At 44.1% G+C, this 20,845-nt stretch overlaps 2 protein-coding genes across 3 annotated transcripts; one reads left to right on the forward strand and one right to left on the reverse strand.

Moving 5' to 3' along the window:
• The first annotated feature begins 113 nt into the window (after positions 1 to 113).
• On the forward strand, positions 114 to 10,643 carry LOC142202565 (uncharacterized). Of its 2 annotated transcripts, XM_075272736.1 has the most exons (4): positions 114 to 149; positions 5,405 to 5,508; positions 6,173 to 6,257; positions 7,348 to 10,643. In XM_075272736.1, the coding sequence occupies exons 2-4, from the start codon at positions 5,437 to 5,439 to the stop codon at positions 8,964 to 8,966; spliced, it is 1,776 nt and encodes a 591-aa protein (XP_075128837.1). In that variant the 5' UTR covers positions 114 to 149; positions 5,405 to 5,436; the 3' UTR covers positions 8,967 to 10,643. The 2 variants fall into 2 exon arrangements, with proteins under 2 accessions (XP_075128837.1, XP_075128838.1); XM_075272737.1 differs by lacking the exons at positions 114 to 149; positions 5,405 to 5,508 and having other exon boundaries at positions 6,171 to 6,263.
• Positions 10,644 to 14,302: 3,659 nt separating this feature from the next.
• Positions 14,303 to 15,883, reverse strand: LOC142202888 (nodal homolog 2-A-like). Its single transcript, XM_075273239.1, has 3 exons — positions 15,601 to 15,883; positions 14,568 to 15,274; positions 14,303 to 14,455 (listed from the first exon to the last, which is right to left on the reverse strand). Exons 1-3 carry the CDS (start codon positions 15,881 to 15,883, stop codon positions 14,303 to 14,305), a joined length of 1,143 nt encoding a protein of 380 aa, XP_075129340.1.
• Between the last annotated feature and the right edge of the window lie 4,962 nt (positions 15,884 to 20,845).

Here is a 20,845-nt window from a genome sequence, read left to right on the forward strand (position 1 = left end):
CAATGAGAGGAGAGCACGGCCTGTGGCAGAACTACAACTCCCGTGTGTGAGGCTCATCGATTACGTCACGGGGCGCAGCAGCCAATCAGAATCCAGACTTCCGGCCACAGCCCTTTCCCCTTCCCACACAAAGGCTGCGGCTGTAGCAGGTAAGGGAGAAACGCAGCAGCTGCGTCCTGTGCCGCATTGTGTGCACAGGTACCAATCATACTCCACATTAAATCTTCTTATAAGTACAGATGGCGTTATATCACATAGGGCCATACATACCAAGACTTGTGCATGGTTTAGGGGTGACATGCAGACCCCCCAAATGTACTAAGAACACACACAGCGCCCCCTGCTGATCATAGTGCAGTACTGCTGGTGTGTAGGTGAACACACATCATCCCATTCAGTGACAGCAAGCAGAGATCTTACCTGATGTCAGGAATTGTTGCCCAAAGCGCTATTCAGAGACTTTTATTATGTTTGATGAAACCGGAATACACTTGTAAAATACGACTGGAACTAGTGGAGTCAACTAAGTTTGTGACCCCTGTACAGCTGTCATGTATTTGGTGGTCTGTGGCGTACTATTACCGGTATATGACTAGTATATATATATACCATTTTTGAGACCACCAACTAAGGTTCCTAAATTCATCAAATACCAGACCCCAAAATATATTACACATCAGACCAGAGCCTGAAATTCATCTGACTCCTAAATTCATAAAACCTAGACCAGACCCCAAAATATATAAAACCCAAAACCAAACCCCTAAATCTATAAAACCCTAAACCAGATCTCAGAATGCATTAGACACCAGAACAGATCCCAACGGATTCCAGACCCCTGAATGCAACAGATCCTGGACATATACAACAGATCTCGGATCAGACCCTTACATACAACAGATCCGAGACCAGACCCTTACGTGCAACGGATCCCAGACCAGAACATTACATGCATCAGATCCAGGACCAGACGTTTACATGCAACAGATCCCAAATCAGAACCTTACATGCAGTGGCAGAACCAGGCTTTGTGGGGCCCTGGGCAATTGACTTCTGTGGGGCCCTACTTACCGGTATGGAATACCCCCCAGGGGAATGGAGGGTCTGTGGGTCCCACCCCACCCCCAGGATTTTTTGAAAGAACTAGCCCTAAAAATGCATTCTATATTCAATTCTAGCCGCTTTGGGCCCAGGAGGTCTCTACAAAAAAAAATAACAATAAATACCGGATTGTGGTTTTATTTAAAGGGGCTCTATCAGCAAAATCATGCTGCTAGAGCCCCACATATGTGTGAATAGCCTTTAAAAAGGCTATTCAGGCACCGTAAATGTTATATTAAACTACCCCCAGTTTTAAAATAATAACCTAAAAAAGAATGTGATCTACTTACGCATTGTGCACGCTGGGCGGGCATTCAGGGTGTGTCTTCATCTTCGTCCACGCCTCTTCTTCCTCTGATGTCCTCCGGTCCCGTCCTCCTCCGGCGCTCGCAAACGGACACTGATATAAAAAAAATGGCCTGGGCGCATGCGCAGTAGCATGCGGCTTCTACTACGGCTACTGCACATGCGCCCAGGCTATTTTTTTTTTATCAACGTCCATTCGCAACCGCCAGAGGAGGACGGGACCGGAGGACATCGGAGGAAGAAGAGGCGTGGACGAAGATGGAGACACACCCTGAATGCCCGCCCAACGTGCACGATGCGTAAGTAGATCACATTCTTTTTTAAGTTATTATTTTAAAACGGGGGGGGGGGGGGGTAGTTTAATATAACTTTACCGGTGCCTGAATGGCCTTTTTAAAGGCTATTCACATATATGTGGGGCTCTAGCAGCATGATTTTGCTGATAGAGCCCCTTTAAGTATTTCATATTGATTCACTCTTTGCTTGCTTATGGGGCTGGTTAAGGGGTTGTGCTTCTAACTGACCTGCGTTTTTCGGTTGGGTCCGGACCGCAGGGCCCCCGCTGGCTCGCCCGGCCCATTTTTTGTGTGCTTCTTTAAGTATTTCACACTGACGCAATAATTTCGGAGTGAGAAATTTCAATATAACAGATTTCTATGTCTCTTTTACTCTTTGCTTGCTTATGGGCTGGTTGAGCTTAAAGGGGCTCTATCAGCAAAATTATGCTGATAGAGCCCCACATATGCGTGAATAGCCTTTAAAAAGGCTATTCGGGCATCGGTAAAGATATATCTACCCCAACTGGTAAAGTTATAATTAACTACCCCACCGTTTTAAAATAAAACCCTAAAACAGAACATGTTCAACTTGCCAAACGTGCACAGTGGGCGGGCATTCAGGGTCTGATGTCATCTTCAGCCACGCCTCCTCTTCCAGCGATGTCCTCGGGTCCCGTCTAACTAGCTAGTTGCTCGACTCGCCTGGCCCTGGATCCGCCCCTGCTTACATGGAACAAATCCTGGACCAGGCCCTTACATGCAATAGATCCCCGAGCAGAACATTACATGCATCAGATCCAAGACCAGACCCTTAATTGCAGATTACTAGACTAGTTATCAGACCCCATACCAGTCTCCTAAAAATCTGACCCTATACCTCTAAATTCTGCAGATCCCAGACCAGAGGGTTTTCTGGGAGTTAAAAATGTATGACTTATTCTTAGGATGGGTCATGAATATCAGATCGGTGTAAGTCCCACACCTGGAAACCCGACTGATCAGCTGTGTGAAGCCATAGTAGTGCATGCGTCATAGGTCAGTAACGTCACTATAGTTGGTCACATGGCCTTTTTGCATCTCGGTCCCTTTCAAATGAGTGGGGTTGAACTGCAGTATCAAGTAGAGCCGCTATACAATGTACGGTACTGTGCTAGGTATATACAGTCATGGCCATAAGTTTTGAGAATGACACAAATCTTCTATTTTCACATGATCTGCTGCCCTCTGGTTTTTATGTGTGTTTGTCAGATGTTTTTATCACATACAGAAATAGAATTGCAATCATATTATGAGTAACAAAAGCTTATATTGACAGTTAGAATGAGTTAATGCATCAAGTCAATATTTGCAGTGTTGACCCTTCTTCTTCAGGACCTCTCCCTGGCATGCTCTCAATCAACTTCTGGACCAAATCCTGACTGATAGCAGTCCATTCTTGCACAATCAATGCTTGCATTTTGTCAGAATTTGTAGGTTTTTGTTTGTCCACCCGTCTCTTGATGATTGACCACAAGTTGTCAATGGGATTAAGATCTGGGGAGTTTCCAGGCCATGGACCCAAAATCTCTATGTTTTGTTCCCTGAGCCATTTAGTTATCACCTTTGCTTTATGGCAAGGTGCTCCATCATGCTGGAAAAGGCATTGTTGATGGCCAAACTGCTCTAGGACGGTTGGGAGAAGTTGATGTTGGAGGACATTCTGGTACCATTCTTTATTCATGGCTGTGTTTTTAGGCAAGACTGTGAGAGAGCCGATTCCCTTGGCTGAGAAGCAACCCCACACATGAATGGTTTCAGGATGCTTTACAGTTGGCATGAGACAAGACTGGTGGTAGCGCTCACCTCGTCTTCTCCGAATAAGCTGTTTTCCAGATGTCCCAAACAATCGAAAAGGGGATTCATCAGAGAAAATGACTTTACCCCAGTCCTCAGCAGTCCACTCCCTGTACCTTTTGCAGAATATCAGTCTGTCCCTGATGTTTTTTCTGGAGAGAAGTGGCTTCTTTGCTGCCCTCCTTGAGACCAGGCCTTGCTCCAAGAGTCTCCACCTCACAGTGCGTGCAGATGCACTCACACCTGCCTGCTGCCATTCCTGAGCAAGCTCTGCACTGCTGGTAGCCCGATCCCGCAGCTGAAACACTTTTAAGAGATGGTCCTGGCACTTGCTGGTCTTTCTTGGGTGCCCTGGAGCCTTTTTGCCAACAATGGAACCTCTCTCCTTGAAGTTCTTGACGATGCTATACGATGGATAACAGAAGAGAAACAATGATGCCAAGCACCAGCCTCCTTTTAAAGTGTCCATTGGTGTCATTCTTACTTAATCATGACAGATTGATCTCCAGCCTTGTCCTCATCAACACCCACACCTGTGTTAATGGAGCAATCACTGAAACGATGTTAGCTGGTCCTTTTAAGGCGGGGCTGCAATGATGTTGAAATGTGTTTTGGGGGATAAAGTTAATTTTCTAGGCAAATATTGACTTTGCAAGTAATTGCTGTTAAGCTGATCACTCTTTATAACATTCTGGAGTATATGCAAATTGCCATTAGAAAAACTGAAGCAGTAGACTTTGTAAAAATTAATATTTGTATCATTCTCAAAACTTTTGGCCATCTCCACCCCTCCAAACTGATACTGGCCTGGAGCGAGGCTAGTCTACTGCTGTCCTTTCTCTTTTCTTTTACTCTTCTATCTCTCCATTCCCGCGTCCACCCCTCCTTTGTTCTTTCACTTCCCTTGGCCTTAAGTGATCCTACTCACTGACTTACAACATTGTTACTTGTTACTTTGTTCTTTGATTCATAATTCGAGATTGTAGAGTTAATCAAAGTTATACTTTTGAAATTGCATTTGCTTTTACGACCTTTATTTTCCTCATTGGTTGTTATCAAGTTGAATTATTCTGCTTCGAAATTTCTTTTATCGATGTATACCTATTGTATGTGTACGGATGATTGTTCTTATTTTCTTTGAAAACTAATAAAATAAGAATTTAAAACAAAACTTTTGGCCGTGACTGTACAATGTACGGTACTGTGCTAGGTATATACAATGTACGGTACTGCGCTAGGTATATATATATACTACTAGGTGCTCATACATTGTAGCTGTCATCTGAATGGTCAGCTATTCCTCACATCCCCACATACTCATGTACTGTAGCCCCAATATATCTCAGTCCATCAGTTCACCTACGTATGTCATCAGAGGTGTCGGGAGACTCTGATACCTGTCAGTTAGTCAGTTCTATCTATATTTGATGTATATACTCACATGTCATATAATGTATATGGATACTTGTACTTCACATTGTCACCAAATGTCACCATTGCATCTATATGGTATATACACAGTGTAACCACCTCACCTTCCGTTTTTTTTGTTGCAGATTTTGCTGCGTTTTTTTGAGTCAAAGTCAGGAGTGGAATGAGCAGAAGGGAGACTCCTAAGAACTTCCTATATATTGCCCATTCCTTTTGTAGTCACTCTTGGTATTGGCTCAAAAAACTGCTACAAAATCCACAAAAAAAAAAAAAAATCTGCATTATCATAATGTGGGGCCTCAGCCTAAGATAGAAATCTTACAGTGGGTGGAAGAGTCACGTGCCATGACAGTCAAGGGTTTGTACAACCAAGCTGAAGTCTTCTAGGTTAAATGGACGACTAAATTATTTGGGCTCCAAACTTAGATGTCAACTTGTGCATTTTCTGCTTGTAGCTCCGGCCACCAGTCTTGTAAAATCTTTCAAGATGTCGAAATGTGATCCCAGCTCTGCCGAGGACAAGATGTCTGAGATGGAGAACTCACAAGAAAGCAGTGAGGTGAGGTTTGGTTTGTGCATTGGAGATCATTTAGGCCAGAGCATTAAATCCTCAGGCCTGGTTGACTTCTGCGTTCGGTAATCTGTTCCGCTTGGGGACCTCCCCATCCCTCCCCCCCTCCCAGAACGGACCAACGAACGCATTGGCAAGTGGTGAGCTTATGAAAGCACACGGACCCCGTAGACTATAGTGGGGCCCGTGTGCTTTCCGCGCGGTCTCTGGACAGAAAAGTACTTCATGATCTACTTTCCCGTCCACATGACTCGATTATAGTCTATGGGGTCCGTGTGTTTTCACTGCTCACCCCTTGTCAATACGTTCAGTATTCCGTACGGGCGGTCCCCATGCGGATTTCCCAAACGCAGATCTGAACCAGGCATCAGCTTCATAGATATGTCATGCCTGTGTGTAGCCTTTTACTCCAGATTTCATATAATTATTTCGACAAACTTAATAAGAAGTTATTGTTTCCCTTGTTACATACCCAGTAGAGCTGCGGCCCGGTCACGGTCACTGTCACATTTGTAACCCTTTGCTCCATTATACTGTATAGAATGAACAAGACATAGCCATCTTGAGAAAGTGCTGGGGGGCAGTAGATAGAACACCAAGGAAGGGGGTGGGATTCATTAATATTAAAATTAACATTACTATTCCTCTGCAGACTCCTGCCATGTATGATGAAGGTGAACACTCCTCAAAGAATGGAAGACTGAACACCACAGTATTGGATGAAGAATCCAGTAAAGGTAAATGTATGTGTCACACTGGGACTGGACAATGATGGCCTAAATAAGAATGGTGATAAGTCGGGCATTTTACCTTGATTACAATTAATGGCAATTATTTAGGTCACTCCCCTTTTACAGTACAAGTATGTGTTGGGCGAGCCTCGCAAAGTTTGTCCGGTGGATTCTTTCAAACAGACATGGCCAAACCAGAACTGGAGTGGAAGAGACCCAAGAGTATAATAAGCAGAGGTCCCAGGGAGGTGATCAAACATAAAAACAGTGTTACTCACCTCTCCTGGGCTCCGGTGCAACTCTCTGCTGTCTTCAGATCTTCGTCATGATGCTTGCGTCTTTGCGTACTGATGCCACGTGACCAGCTGAAGCCCAATCACAGGTCTCTGCAGTCCCTGACATCAGGCAGAAGTGATGAAGAGAACAGGGAGCCACGCCAGAGCCCAGGAGAGGTGAGTAATACTGTTTTTTATGTTTGATCACCTCCCCTGGGCCTCTGCTTATTATACTCTGGGGACTGAAGACAACTCATAGCAGTACAGTCCGGTCCAAACTGCAGGTAGAACCTCTCAAATATTGTAATAACTGAACTGAAATAACCAGGTTGATGTTCGCTTTTGGTTATTTTATTGATTTTTAACCCTCCCAGCCTTATGTCACACCATATTGTGGATGGTGGGCCACATGTGAGAATATTAAAGAGGACTTTTCATGGTTTGGGGCACAGGCAGTTCTATATACTGCTGAATTCAGCACACTGTCGGCTTTCCCGATCTGTGCCCCGGGTAAAGAGCTATTGGTCCCGGTACCATAGCTCTTTACAGTCAGAAGGGCGTTCCTGACACTCTGTCAGGAACGTCCTTCTTAACAGCAGCGCCTATCGCAATGTTCAGTGTGAGCGGAGAGGAACGCCCCCACCCCTCCTGATAATACTCGTCTATGGACCAGCACTGTGAGCGGAGGGAGGGGGCTTTCCTCCCCGCTCACACTGTACAGCGCTATTGGCGTTGCTTGTACAGAAGGTCCTCTGTAAAGCTGACTTTTGTATCTATTCTATTATTGTCAGTCATCTCATTTTGTGTTTTATTCCCTACAGAAATCGTAACGATACGCGAGTCCGGAGAACCATGCACAACGTCAAATCAAGAAACGGATAAGAGACCGCCAGAAAAGTATGTTTACAACCTTCAAGACCACTCTGAGATGACCTACACAAGAATGGTGGACAACTGCTACAACATTTTCAACTCCATAGATCCCAGAACTGGAACTCTAGTAGAAGTCACCACTTATCTATGTATAGACTGCGGAAAGAGCTTTACAGATAGCGCACTTTTTGTTAAGCACCAGAAGACCCATACGGGGCAGAAGTCCCATGCTTGTACTGTGTGCGGGAAGACTTTCTCCTATAACTCACACCTTGTCATACACCAAAGGATTCATGCCGGTGAGAGACCTTACTCTTGTTCATACTGTGAAAAATGTTTCACGGACCGCCCGTCTCTCGTGAAGCACGAGAGGATTCACACCGGCGAGAAGCCTTTCACGTGCACAGTTTGTGGGAAAAGCTTTACAGACCGGTCAAATCTAGTAAAACATCATCGTATTCACACCCGGGAAAAGGCCTTCACTTGCGTCGAGTGCGGGAAAAGTTTTACCGACCGGTCAAACCTTGTGAAACATCAAAGGATCCACACAGGGGAAAAGTCATTTGAATGCACCGAATGCGGGAAGAGGTTCACCGAGAACTCGACCCTCGTAGTCCATCGTAGGAGTCACACTGGAGAGAAGCCCTACGCGTGTAAGGAGTGTGGAAAGACCTATTCTTGTAACTCGCATCTTATTGTCCATCTGAGAACTCACACTGGAGAACGACCATTTGTGTGCCGGGAATGTGGAAAGAGCTTCACGGACAGCTCAACCCTAGTGATACACCAACGCGTACACACCGGTGAGAAACCATTTATGTGCATGACCTGCGGAAACCGGTATACGAAGAAGTCAGCTATGGTCAAGCACCAGAGGACTCATACCGGGGACAAACCATTTGCTTGCCTACAATGTGACAAAAGTTTTATTGACAGTTCATCTCTGGTCAAACACCAGAGGACTCATACGGGTGAAAAACCATTTGCCTGTATTCTTTGTGGGAGGAACTTTGCAGCCAGGTCAACCCTGGTGAAGCATCAGAGAACCCACACAGGAGAGAAGCCATACACATGCACAGTATGCGGCAAATGCTTCTCCTGTAACTCCCACCTCATTGTCCATCAGCGCTTCCACACCGGAGAGAAACCCTTCCCGTGTACGGTGTGTGGTAAAAGCTTTACCGATAGCTCGACCTTGGTCAAACACCAGAGGATACACACGGGAGAGCGGCCCTATGTGTGCAACCACTGCAGCAAAAGCTTCATAGACAACTCAACCTTAATCAAACACCAAAGAATCCACACCGGGGAGAGGCCATATTCTTGTAAGGTCTGTGGAAAGTGCTTTACAGATAGTTCGACCTTGGTGAAACACCAAAGAATTCACACGGGGGAAAAGCCTTACACGTGTAAGGAATGTGGACGAAGTTTTACAGATTGTTCTACTCTTATTAAACATCAGAGAATCCATCGGAGAGGTGAACAAGCAGCTAACACTATAACCCCCGAAACCGACCTCGGAAAATCAGAGACTGCTGGAGCAAAGGAGGTGAAGACCGAAATGTAGTGTACAAATGGCCAAGTGTCTTGGCCTATCCAATGTTGACAAGATCTATTGACCATCTAATGTGTTTGGAGCCGTCTCCACTCTCTTATCTTATAGATAAGGGAGGCCTAGTTGGCAAGTACAAGAAGGAGATAAGAGATACTTGTTTACTAGATCATACATATGCATTGGAGTCCTTGGGTCAGATTGGTTGGCGGAGTACTAGCTAAACGTCAAGGAGGAGATGACATACTTGTTATGCCTTGTTTCATAAATGGTGGACTAGTTCGATCCCAGATCTACAGTATTGACCCCTCACCTTATATATTATTCATCACGTTGACCTCAAATATATATTTATGTCAATTCATGTTATACATAGGCATGCCGCAAGTTACAAGTGTCCAAAAAGAAAAGCCCATGCCCGAATTTTACATGTAGACTGTTCTCAACAACCTTATGTGGAAGTGTCCGAGCCTTCGGTATATAAATTACAATAGCTTGGCGGATCTTCAGATCATTCGTCCGATAGTTTTTTCTTCTACGAATGTACTGTACCTATTCATCGTGTTTAGCCATATCAATGTTGAAGTAACCAAGTGGCTAACTTGGTGAATCTAAGTATAAAGTGAACTATAAATGATACATTTTATACATCATTGATACTTGTAGAGCTTAACCCAGAACATAACGTCTACAGATGTGACTACCGTGAAACACGGTCTGGCTTCTATAGGAAAATCTTTAAAGGGGTTGTCCAGGAATTTCGGAAAACCAGGAAGGGTAAATCTAAAAAATAATGACCTGTCGCTGGCACTCTGTTGTCCTTCATCACTACCCGGTCCGCTGAACCCTGGTGACTGTGATGGTGGAAGTCTAAGGAAATGAACTGGTCATGTATGTAGGTGACGCCTTACCTGTGGCTATTGATCGTTTCCCTGGCTTCTTCCAAGTGTTCGAAAGTCATGGACAACCCCTTTAATTTACAATAGTATTATAATAATTATATAAAGTGAAGGATTTATATTTAGACACATCCATCCATTCTTGTTGGTTTAAGAATATCAGAATTGAAAAGTATTGTATGAAGAAGCTACCATGTCTAAAAGCAAAATAAAGCCGGTGTGCAAGGAGTGGGCCATTGGTTACCAATATACACAGTCTATACAAAGTCTAAGACTATGTTCACATCTGTATCAGGTGTCCATTTGGTCAGAAATTGGCAGATAAAAAAGTGAAGAAAGCCAAATATTTTTAATCCTGAAATTTCAAGTAAAAAATGAACACCCGACAGTCCTCATTATATCAGTGGGGTCCCTTCGGGATACGGGTCTCTCATTATTCCCATCATCAGATGGATTGTTTTTTTATTTCTTCTGGTTCTTCAATGGATTTGACTGTAATGTTCACTGAGCAAAGTTGATAAAACTGGATGATCTGCATTAAGATGTAAGTCTAGTGTAAGCAGAGCATGTCTCAAGAAAAGAAGAATATAGGAACCGACCCTACTAACATAGATGTTCAGCAGCTATGGCAGAAGGCGGGAGGGAACGCACACACGCCAGGCCAAACTGGGCACATGAGGGTTTAGGTAAGATATATATATAATATATATATATGCTAGCAGGAGGACCCGGGTTTGCACGGGTATATTTCATTTTTTGGTTGTGTAGTGGCCCCATAAGAATTGGCCAGTTTTGTACTGGTGTATTTTGTGTTTCATTTAGGTGTGTGTCCATAAGCATCATGTGTATCTCAGTTTGGATATCAGTAAAAAACCTGCAATCGGTTGTTATGCATACCTGGAGTAAAGCTGTGTGTATGTGACCTTATGTAACAGTGTCATCCACAGCACCCTGCCCCTTGAAAGCCAATATACAACAGTGAAGAAAAATGGCTGGGTTGTTCTGGAAATCTAGAGTTAAAACTCTATGTGTGATTGTGTCTGCTGAGCTGTGTATCTAATCTTCTGATGTGTGGTGGTGTATGCTGAGCTGTGTATCTAATCCTCTGCCGTGTGCTACTGTGTGCTGAGCTGTGTATCTAATACTATATGTGTGCTGAGCTGTGTTTCTAATCCTCTGATTTGAGATGCTGTTTACTGAGCTGTGTATCTAATACTATATGTGTGCTGAGCTGTGTATCTAATCCTCTGCTTTGAGATGCTGTTTACTGAGCTGTGTATCTAATACTATATGTGTGCTGAGCTGTGTATCTAATCCTCTGGTGTATCTCAGTTTGGATATAAATATCAGTGTTGGATACACCTGGAGTAATGCAGTGTGCTTGTGGAGTGACCGTGTGTATGGCAGTTGGAATATGAGTGAAAGACTTGCAGGTTTGTATTGGCTAATGCAGGTCATTGTTTTGGAAATACTGTATCTCAGCAACTGTACATCCGAGAGAGTTGGTGCCCGGTCTAAAACCTTCCCGGACACCTATTGTGTCTGTGTGCCAAATTTGTTGGAGATTGGTCCAGTTGTTTGGTCGTGCATAGAGAACAGGTTTTTATATATATAAGAGATACAATATTCAATTCAATCCGTGTAATTCACTCAATTCATATAAAAATACAAATATTAAAAATGCAGAGCAATATGTAATCACAACATTAAGATGCACGAGATAACATAAATCATGCCATATAGTGCAGAATAAGCTAAAAAAAAATAATAATATAAATATGGAAACATCCCTCCTACTATCTAGGGAGTAATGCCGTAACAGGACCTCATGTTAGCCTTACTGGCATCTAAATAGCGCTATCACGCATGTCTGTGGAGGGAATATGTTATGGAATTGAAAAATGTACGCTGTGTATGTCATACATGTGCGGTAGCAAAATAGGGACGAAGAGCCCTTAAGAGCTACTGGTAGGTGCCATAAGAGAACTGTCTGCGCATGTCTAACGGCGTGGAGAAGACATTTAAAGGTAGGAGAAGAATAGCCTTTCTTAAAGGGATTCTACCACTAAAACACTTTTTTTTCTAGTTACCACATCGGAATAGCCTTTAAAAAGGCTATTCGTCTCTTACCTGTGGAAGTGCTCTCCGCCGCGCCGTTCGTTCAAAATACCGGTTTGTACCGGTATGCTAATTAGTTCTCTCGCAGCGATGGGGGCGTCCCCATTGCAGCTCGAAAACCGACCGCAGCGCCGCCTCTCTGGTCTTCGGTGTCCTCCCCTTGCCTCTTCAGCGTCTGTCGGACGCCTGCGCAGTATGCTCTCTGTTCGGCGAAGCTTGCCGAACGTACTGCACATGCGCGAAAGTGTGGTGCCCGCACTATGGCTGGGACCGCACTTTCGCGCATGCGCAGTACGTTCGGCAAGCTTCGCCGAACAGAGAGCATACTGCGCAGGCGTCCGACAGACGCTGAAGAGGCAAGGGGAGGACACCGAAGACCAGAGAGGCGGCGCTGCGGTCGGTTTTCGAGCTGCAATGGGGACGCCCCCATCGCTGCTCCTGCGATGGGGACGCCCCCATCGCTGCGAGAGAACTAATTGGCATACCGGTACAAACCGGTATTTTGAACGAACGGCGCGGCGGAGAGCACTTCCACAGGTAAGAGACGAATAGCCTTTTTAAAGGCTATTCCGACGTGGTAACTAGAAAAAAAAGTGTTTTAGTGGTAGAATCCCTTTAAGACTATTCCTACGTATTAGGGAGAAAAATTTGTATTTTATTGATTGAATCCCTTTAAAAGCACCTAATAGGATACAAAGTAGTCTATGCAGCCTGCAAAAGAAAGGATGATTTTTTGCAATGCATTAGCATTGTAATGCATTGCATTAGTGATCAGACCCTCTGAGGTTCAACACCCCTAGGGGGTCTAATAAATGCAAAAAAAAAAAAAAAGTAAAAAAAATATATAAAAAGGATTAAAAATTCAAATTACCCCCCCTTTCCCTAGAACACATAAAAGTAGTTAAAAACTGTGAAACACATACATGTTAGGTATCCCCGTGTCCAAAATCGCCCGCTCTACAAATCTCTAAAAATATTTTTCCTGTACGGTAAACGCTGTAGCGGCAAAAATAGTCAAAAGTGCCAAACCGCCGTTTTTTCATTGTTTTGATTCTGATAAAAATTTGAATAAAAAGTGATCAAAGCAATAGCATTTCCCGAAAATGGTAGAACTAAAAAGTACACCCAGCCCCGCAAAAAAAGACGCCCTATACATCCCCGTACACTGACGTATAAAAAAAGTTACGGCTGTCGGAATATGGCGACTTTTAGAAAAAAAAATTTTAACACAGTTTTGGATTTTTTTAAGGGGTCAAAATGTAAATAAAACCATATAAATTTGGTATCCCTGGTACCGTACCGAAACGCAGAATACAGGGGATATGTCATTTTGGCTGCACAGTGAACGCCGTAAAACCAAAGCCCGTAAGATAGTCGCAGAAATGCATTTTTTCTTCAAATCCACCCCATTCTGAATTTTTTTCCTGCTTCCCAGTACATTATACAGAATAATTAATGGCGGCATCATGAAGAGAAATTTGTCCCGCAAAAATTAAGACCTCATATGGCTCTGGGAGCGGAGAAATAAAAAAGTTATGGGGTTTAGAAGGAGGGGAGTCAAAAACGAAAATCAAAAAACGCCATCGGCGGGAAGGGGTTAAAGGGGTCCCACCCCAAATCAAGATTTCATAGAACAGGTCATCAGTAAGTAATTTATCGGGGTCTGATACCTGAACCCCACATAGATCACCTGTTCTAGCAGCCTCCATGTACAAGTAGCTACTAGTGGACATGTAATAGAAGCAGCGCCACAGCCCCATCCACTAAATAACAATGGCCCCAGTGAGCTGCATCTATTAAAGGATTATCTTATCTTACACCAGAATAGGAGAGGGGCCAGCCTCTAACAATTCCGGCACCGAAGATGCTAAGATGATGTCTGACACCTAGACCCCTACAATCAAATACTGATAACCTAATCTTTAAGACTGTGTACAAACCTAATATTCAGTAGTCACCAACACCTTTCCACAATGGGTGGGTTGGGTTCCTAATGCCCCCATGTGAATGAGACCTTATACATGTCCTGACGTTACCAAAGAAAAACACACAAGAGACGGACTTAGAAATGACACAATATTTTATTACCCTCTCACTATATACAATATTCAGCAACATATTTATTAGCATATTACATTAGGAATTTGGAGGAGTAGAATACAATATTAATACAATGTTTATTAAGCAGGTATCTGCTGCACTTATTCAGTTTTGGTCCTGGCACAGTATGGCCCCACAACTATCATGTACCTTAGGCCCGGTTCACTTCTATGTTTGGCTTTCCGTTTGGGAAGTCCACCATGTCCTGTTATCACATATGGACGTTCCGTCATCTCAGTGACATCCACATTCTTCTACAACCAGATCTTCATGGTGCTGCGTGACCACCTTTTCACCTTCGTAGATCAGCATTGATAATGCTTTCATCTTCACTGGGACACACGAGGGACACTCCATTGTACCTGGATTGTGAAAGTTTACTAAACTCTAAAAACAAAAAAAATATTACTTATATTATCAAGAGAAATTTACCATAAAAAAACCCAAATGGAATTGTCAACGAATAAATTCTAAGAATTTAGAAAAAAAATTGAATTACCTTAATATAAGCAAAGTTTGTTGGCTGGAAGTTCTCGCTCAGAGGAACAGGACAAACTCCTTCACATCTGAAGGCGTTGAACTTCTTGGGATGGACAATCTCATCTCCCCATACAAACTTTTCAAAGTCCACAATCATGTCCACCCTTCGGCAAAGGGGTCTGCCATCTTCTGTAAAATTGGTGGAAACGTTGGCCGTGGTCATGTCAAGTCTTGAATTCCTAACTTTCCTATATCTCCTAGGGCCGGCCCGTGGGGTCTGCACATATTTGGAAGACTTAACTGTCTGGAGAAGGCTGCGATATCCATGGCGTTTAGCTAAAGCGTTGTCCATGGTAGAAACGACCAATACAAAATTGTCCATCGACATCTCCTTGCATCTGTTTTCATGATAATTGATGGTACTTCCATCATCCGCCATGTCTTTGGTATTAGAAGGTCCTCCTTTATGGAAATAAGATTGTATCATCCTGGTGATATTGATGACCTTCAAAGGGGAACCTCTGTCATTACTGAAGTCAAGTTTCGTTGACCCTAGGAAGGCTTTCCCTCTACCGGCTTTGCTGTGATAGATGCCAAAGGTCATATCATGGAATTTCTCAGGAGAAGGTAGATGCATTCTCAACTCTGCCATTTGTATATCGCTGTATCTTGGGATGGAAGACATATCAAAGAATAGTGCCTGGTGATTTGTCATTTGTGAGCAACCTAGAGGAGAACCAGAAGAAACTAGGTCAGCAACCAAGCAACTAAGGACAACCACCATAATACTAAAGTCTCCAATGATAACTACACCGTATCACGAACAATGCATGTATGTAGGGTGGTATTGTGGCACACACTTGGCGCAAGGCCCAATCTGGTCCACATTGTGGAAGAAATGGGCCAACCATGAGTGGGACACCTCACCCTTACAGATACATTGTACTACACATGCAATCCCTTATTAAGAATGGTGTACCATATACTAGGCTTACTAAATCTACCCCCATGAAAAACTATCTCAATATAGTTAGTAAAGACTTGGTTCTTACCTTTGGCTTTGAGGCCTACTATAGTGTCAGACTGTTGAAGAATTCTCTGTTCCAGGCTGGATAGATGTGTTACGTTTCCCAAGGTGATGGCTTGGTAGAGTTGTATCATGAAGGGAGAATGCTTCACATTCTGGGAGGGGGTCCCTTCTTGTAGACTGGATGAAGTATTCAAACCAGGTCTTGAAGGTTGAAAGAACATCTTAATTTGTAGTCCAGGTAGTGGGGCAATTGTAAAAAACATGTAGACGGCTGTGAAGTGCAAGATGGAGATCAGCCAAGACATCTTGTCACAGGTCTTCTGCAATGCCTCTGAGGAGATGTGGTTCAGAAGATCTCCAAGAAAGAAATGAGGTCTTGAAGACTTCTCTAACCTTATATACCATTGGATCAAAGACTCATGTTAACGCCTCCGACCTATAATCTATTGACCTAAACAAAGGGAGCCAAAAACAAATTCACACTTCTGCTGTTATCATTTATTGGTGACATAAATATCTGTAATGTCCTCCAATCTTTGGAAAACAGAAACTATACCAGGGAATTAACAAAAAGATAAATATTCTAAGGGGAGAGTCAGATAATACATTGTAGGCTCTACAAGAGTGATCGCATTAAGTTTAAAGTGTGAACTGTTCCCAACCTCAGGATTTGTCTGTCTAGGTCTTATCTCTCTGCACTGTTTTTTTTTCTAAATACTTAGAATGTATTTGTTGACAGTTGCATTTGTCTATCTAGAAGAAAATCCTTCAATAGTCCCACCATGGGGAAATTCAGTGTGTTATAGCAGCATGGATAATACAGTAATAGATATTAAGAAAGAACACATAGAAGCTCATAGCAGATAGAGCAGATACTAAGAAGAAAAATCTATCTATCTATCTATCTATCTATCTATCTATCTATCTATCTATCGTGGACCCTGCACACAGTATTATTGCTCCATAGTGGCCCCTGCATACAGTATTATGTCCCATAGTGGCCCCTGCACACAGTATTATCCCCCATAGTGGCCCCTGCAAACAGTATTATGCCCCATAGTGGCCCCTGCACACAGTATTATTGCTCCATAGTGGCCCCTGCATACAGTATTATGTCCCATAGTGGCCCCTGCACACAGTATTATGCCCCATAGTGTCCCCTGCACACAGTATTATGCCCCATAGTGACCCCTGCACACAGTATTATTGCCCCATAGTGGCCTCTGCACACAGTATTATCCCCCATAGTGGTCCCTGCACACAGTATTATGCCCCATAGTGGCCCCTGCACACAGTATTATTGCTCCATAGTGGCCCCTGCATACAGTATTATGTCCCATAGTGGCCCCTGCATACAGTATTATGCCCCATAGTGGCCCCTGCACACAGTATTATGCCCCATAGTGGCCCCTGCACACAGTATTATGCCCCATAGTGACCCCTGCACACAGTATTATCCCCCATAGTGGCCCCTGCACACAGTATTATCCCCCATAGTGGCCCCTGCACACAGTATTATCCCCCATAGTGGCCCCTGCACACAGTATTATTGCCCCATAGTGGCCTCTGCACACAGTATTATTGCCCCATAGTGACCCCTGCACACAGTATTATGCCCCATAGTGACCCCTGCACACAGTATTATCCCCCATAGTGGCCCCTGCACACAGTATTATGTCCCATAGTGGCCCCTGCACACAGTATTATCCCCCATAGTGGCCCCTGCACATAGTATTATTGCCCCATAGTGGCCCTTCACACAGCATAATGTCCCATAGTGGCCCCTGCACACAGTATTATCCCCCATAGTGGCCCCTGCACACAGTATTATTGCCCCATAGTGGCCTCTGCACACAGTATTATTGCCCCATAGTGACCCCTGCACACAGTATTATGCACCATAGTGGCCCCTGCACACAGTATTATTGCCCCATAGTGACCCTTGCACACAGTATTATACCCCATAGTGGCCCCTGCACACAGTATTATGCCCCATAGTGGCCCCTGCACACAGTATTATCCCCCATAGTGGCCCCTGCACACAGTATTATTGCCCCATAGTGGCCCCTGCACACAGTATTATGCCCCATAGTGGCCCCTGCAGACAGTATTATGTCCCATAGTGGCCCCTGCACACAGTATTATGTTCCTTAGTGGCCCCTGCACACAGTATTATCCCCCATAGTGGCCCCTGCACACAGTATTATGCCCCATAGTGGCCCCTGCAGACAGTATTATGTCCCATAGTGGCCCCTGCACACAGTATTATCCCCCATAGTGGCCCCTGCACACAGTATTATCCCCCATAGTGGCCCCTGCACACAGTATTATGTCCCATAGTGGCCCCTGCACACAGTATTATCCCCCATAGTGGCCCCTGCACACAGTATTATCCCCCATAGTGGCCCCTGCACACAGTATTATCCCCCATAGTGGCCCCTGCACACAGTATTATGCCCCATAGTGGCCCCTGCACACAGTATTATGTCCCACTGGGGACACCCATGAACAATTATTATACTCTGGGGTCTTTTCAGACCCCAGAGTATAATAATCGGAGACCCAGGGGGATACCAACATAAAAAACACTGTTACTTACTTCTCCCTGGCTCCGCTGCACTCCTCGGTGGTGTTGACCATCTTCAATGAAGTTCGGGACATCACATGACCCGGGACGCAGGCTTGGTCATGTGACATCAGGGACGTCACACAACTAGGCCCGAAGCCTGTCTGGAGTCCAGAGAGGTAAGTAACACTGTTTTTTATGTTCTCTTACCTCTCCTGGGCTCTGAAAAGACCCTCGAGTATAATAATAGTCTTTGTGGGGCCTGTGGCGTCATTTACCGATCCCGGCCCCTGCCAGGATTGGTAAGTAAATAGGGCCCATTACCGGCTGGAGTAACTCCAGCCGATAATGGCCTATTAAGAAAAAACAAAAACACAGCGGTAGCGGCTGTCGCCGGGCCCCTAATGTCCTGGGCCCTGTGGCAGCCGCTACCGTTGCTACCCCGGGAGTTACGCCCCTGATCTAAATGGTATAAGAGTGAAAACAAGATCTCATCATATGACCCTAGGGCTTCATAGAGGGTAATACAATTCGAAAATAAAATAAAGCTAGTAGTGGACCAACCCTGATTTAGGGCCAAAGCCGCCACCACCAGAACATCAGTGCATCAGATGTACAATGTAAACCCAAGTGATCTATCTATCCTCACCCTCCTTTTTGGGCTAAGATAAATGCCCCAGATTTGGGTCAGAGATCAAAGTTATAGGCGATATGCAGGAAACCATAGACAAAAGCGTATTAAGGCTCTATTCACACGGAGTAACGCCAGGCGTTTTTTGTGTGTATTTTTACAGCTGTAAAAAGCAGTCTCCATTGAGTTCTATAGTAAAATACGCCTATATTTTTACGTCCGTAATTTTACGGACGTAAAATTACGGATGTAAAATTACGGACGTAAAAAAACGCCAGCATTTTACTATAGAACTCAATGGAGACTGCTTTTTACAGCTGTAAAAATACACACAAAATACACACAAAAAACGCCTGGCGTTACTCCGTGTGAATGATGTAAATATATAGGGAGAGAAAAAAAAATTGAGACAACATGTATCATCACATACAGACTAGAAAACAAAAAAAAAAATATTTTTTAATATAATACAGTGGTTCTTAACCAGGGTTCGATCGAACCCTAGGCCCTATGCACGGTTCATTTTGTGTACCAGTAAAAAAACATACCTATGTCTGGAATTTGGAAAAAAAATCTGATTTGATTTATCACTAAAGAAGGGTTCGGTGAATGTGCAGATGACACTGGAGGGTTCGGTACCTCAAACAAGGTTAAGAAGCACTGATATAATATCATTGATCTAGATACATTCAGGTAAAGAAAATGTTCTTCCATATGTGTAATAATCACAGAACGGTGTAACAGGTGATCTTATCACAAATGTGTAAGACGTCTCTAAAAAGACAAAAAATATATATAAATAATAGCGAACTATCAAAACTAACATTAGAATATGGAGGAAGAAGAGAAGAAGACACCAAGCGGCAGCGTGGGCAAGTGAACTGCTCCTGGTTCAGTATACGTAAGACCCGAGGTAGAGAAATCCACATTAAGACCCTTGGCGCGCAAAGTGTCTAACTGGTGGATCCATTCCAGTTCTCCCAGTTTTAATTTCCTAGAACGGTCATGCAATATCTATCTATCTATCTATCTATCTATCTATCTATCTATCTATCTATCTATCTATATCATATCTATCTCATATCTATCTATCAAAATTCCAAAAATGGGCCGGACAGAAGTATTGGCCCCCTCAGCCTAATACTTGGTAGCACAACCTTTAGACACAATAACTGCGCACAACCGCTTCCGCTAACCAGCAATGAGTTTCTTACAAGGCTCTGCTGGAATCTTAGACCATTCTTCTTTGGCAAACTGCTCCAGGTCCCCCCTGAGATGTGAAGGGGGCCTTCTCCAAACTGCCATCAAGAGATCTCTCCCCCTCCCCCACAGGTGTTCTATGGGATTCAGGGCTGGACTCATTGCTGCCATTTTACAAGTCTCCAGGGCTTTCTCTCACCACCATTTTCTAGTGCTGACCTGAAGTGTGTTTGGGGTCATTGTCCTGCTGGAAGACCCCTGACCTCTGAGGGAGACCCAGCTTTCTCACACTGGGCCCTACATTATGCTGCACAATGTGTTGGTCGTCTTCAGACTTCATAATGCCATGCACACGGTCAAGCAGTCCAGTGCCAGAGGCAGCAAAGCAACCCCAAAACATCAGGGACCCTCCGCCATGTCTGACTGTAGGGACCGTGTTCTTTTCTTTGAAGGCCTCTTTTTTTTCCCTGTAAACTCTATGTTGATGCCTTTTCCTACTTTTGTCTCATCTGACCAGAGAACATTCTTCCAAAACGTTTTTGGCTTTCTCAGGTAAGTTTTGGCAAACTCCAGCCTGGCTTATGTCTCTGGGTAAGAAGTGGGGTCTTCCTGGGTCTCCTACCATACAGTCCCTTCTCATTCAGACGCTGAAGGATAGTACGGGGTGACACTGTTGTACCCTCGGACTGCAGGGCAGCTTGGACTTATTTGGATGTTAGTCGAGGTTCTTTATCCACCACCCGCACAATGTTGTGTTGAAATCTCTCGTCAATTTTTCTTTTCCGTCCACATCTAGGGAGGTTAGCCACAGTGCCATGGACTTTACACTTCTTGATGACACTGCGCACAGTAGACACAGGAACATTCAGG

This window comes from Leptodactylus fuscus, chromosome 5 (genome assembly GCF_031893055.1).
Source record: "Leptodactylus fuscus isolate aLepFus1 chromosome 5, aLepFus1.hap2, whole genome shotgun sequence".
NCBI classification, from domain to species: Eukaryota; Metazoa; Chordata; class Amphibia; order Anura; family Leptodactylidae; genus Leptodactylus; species Leptodactylus fuscus.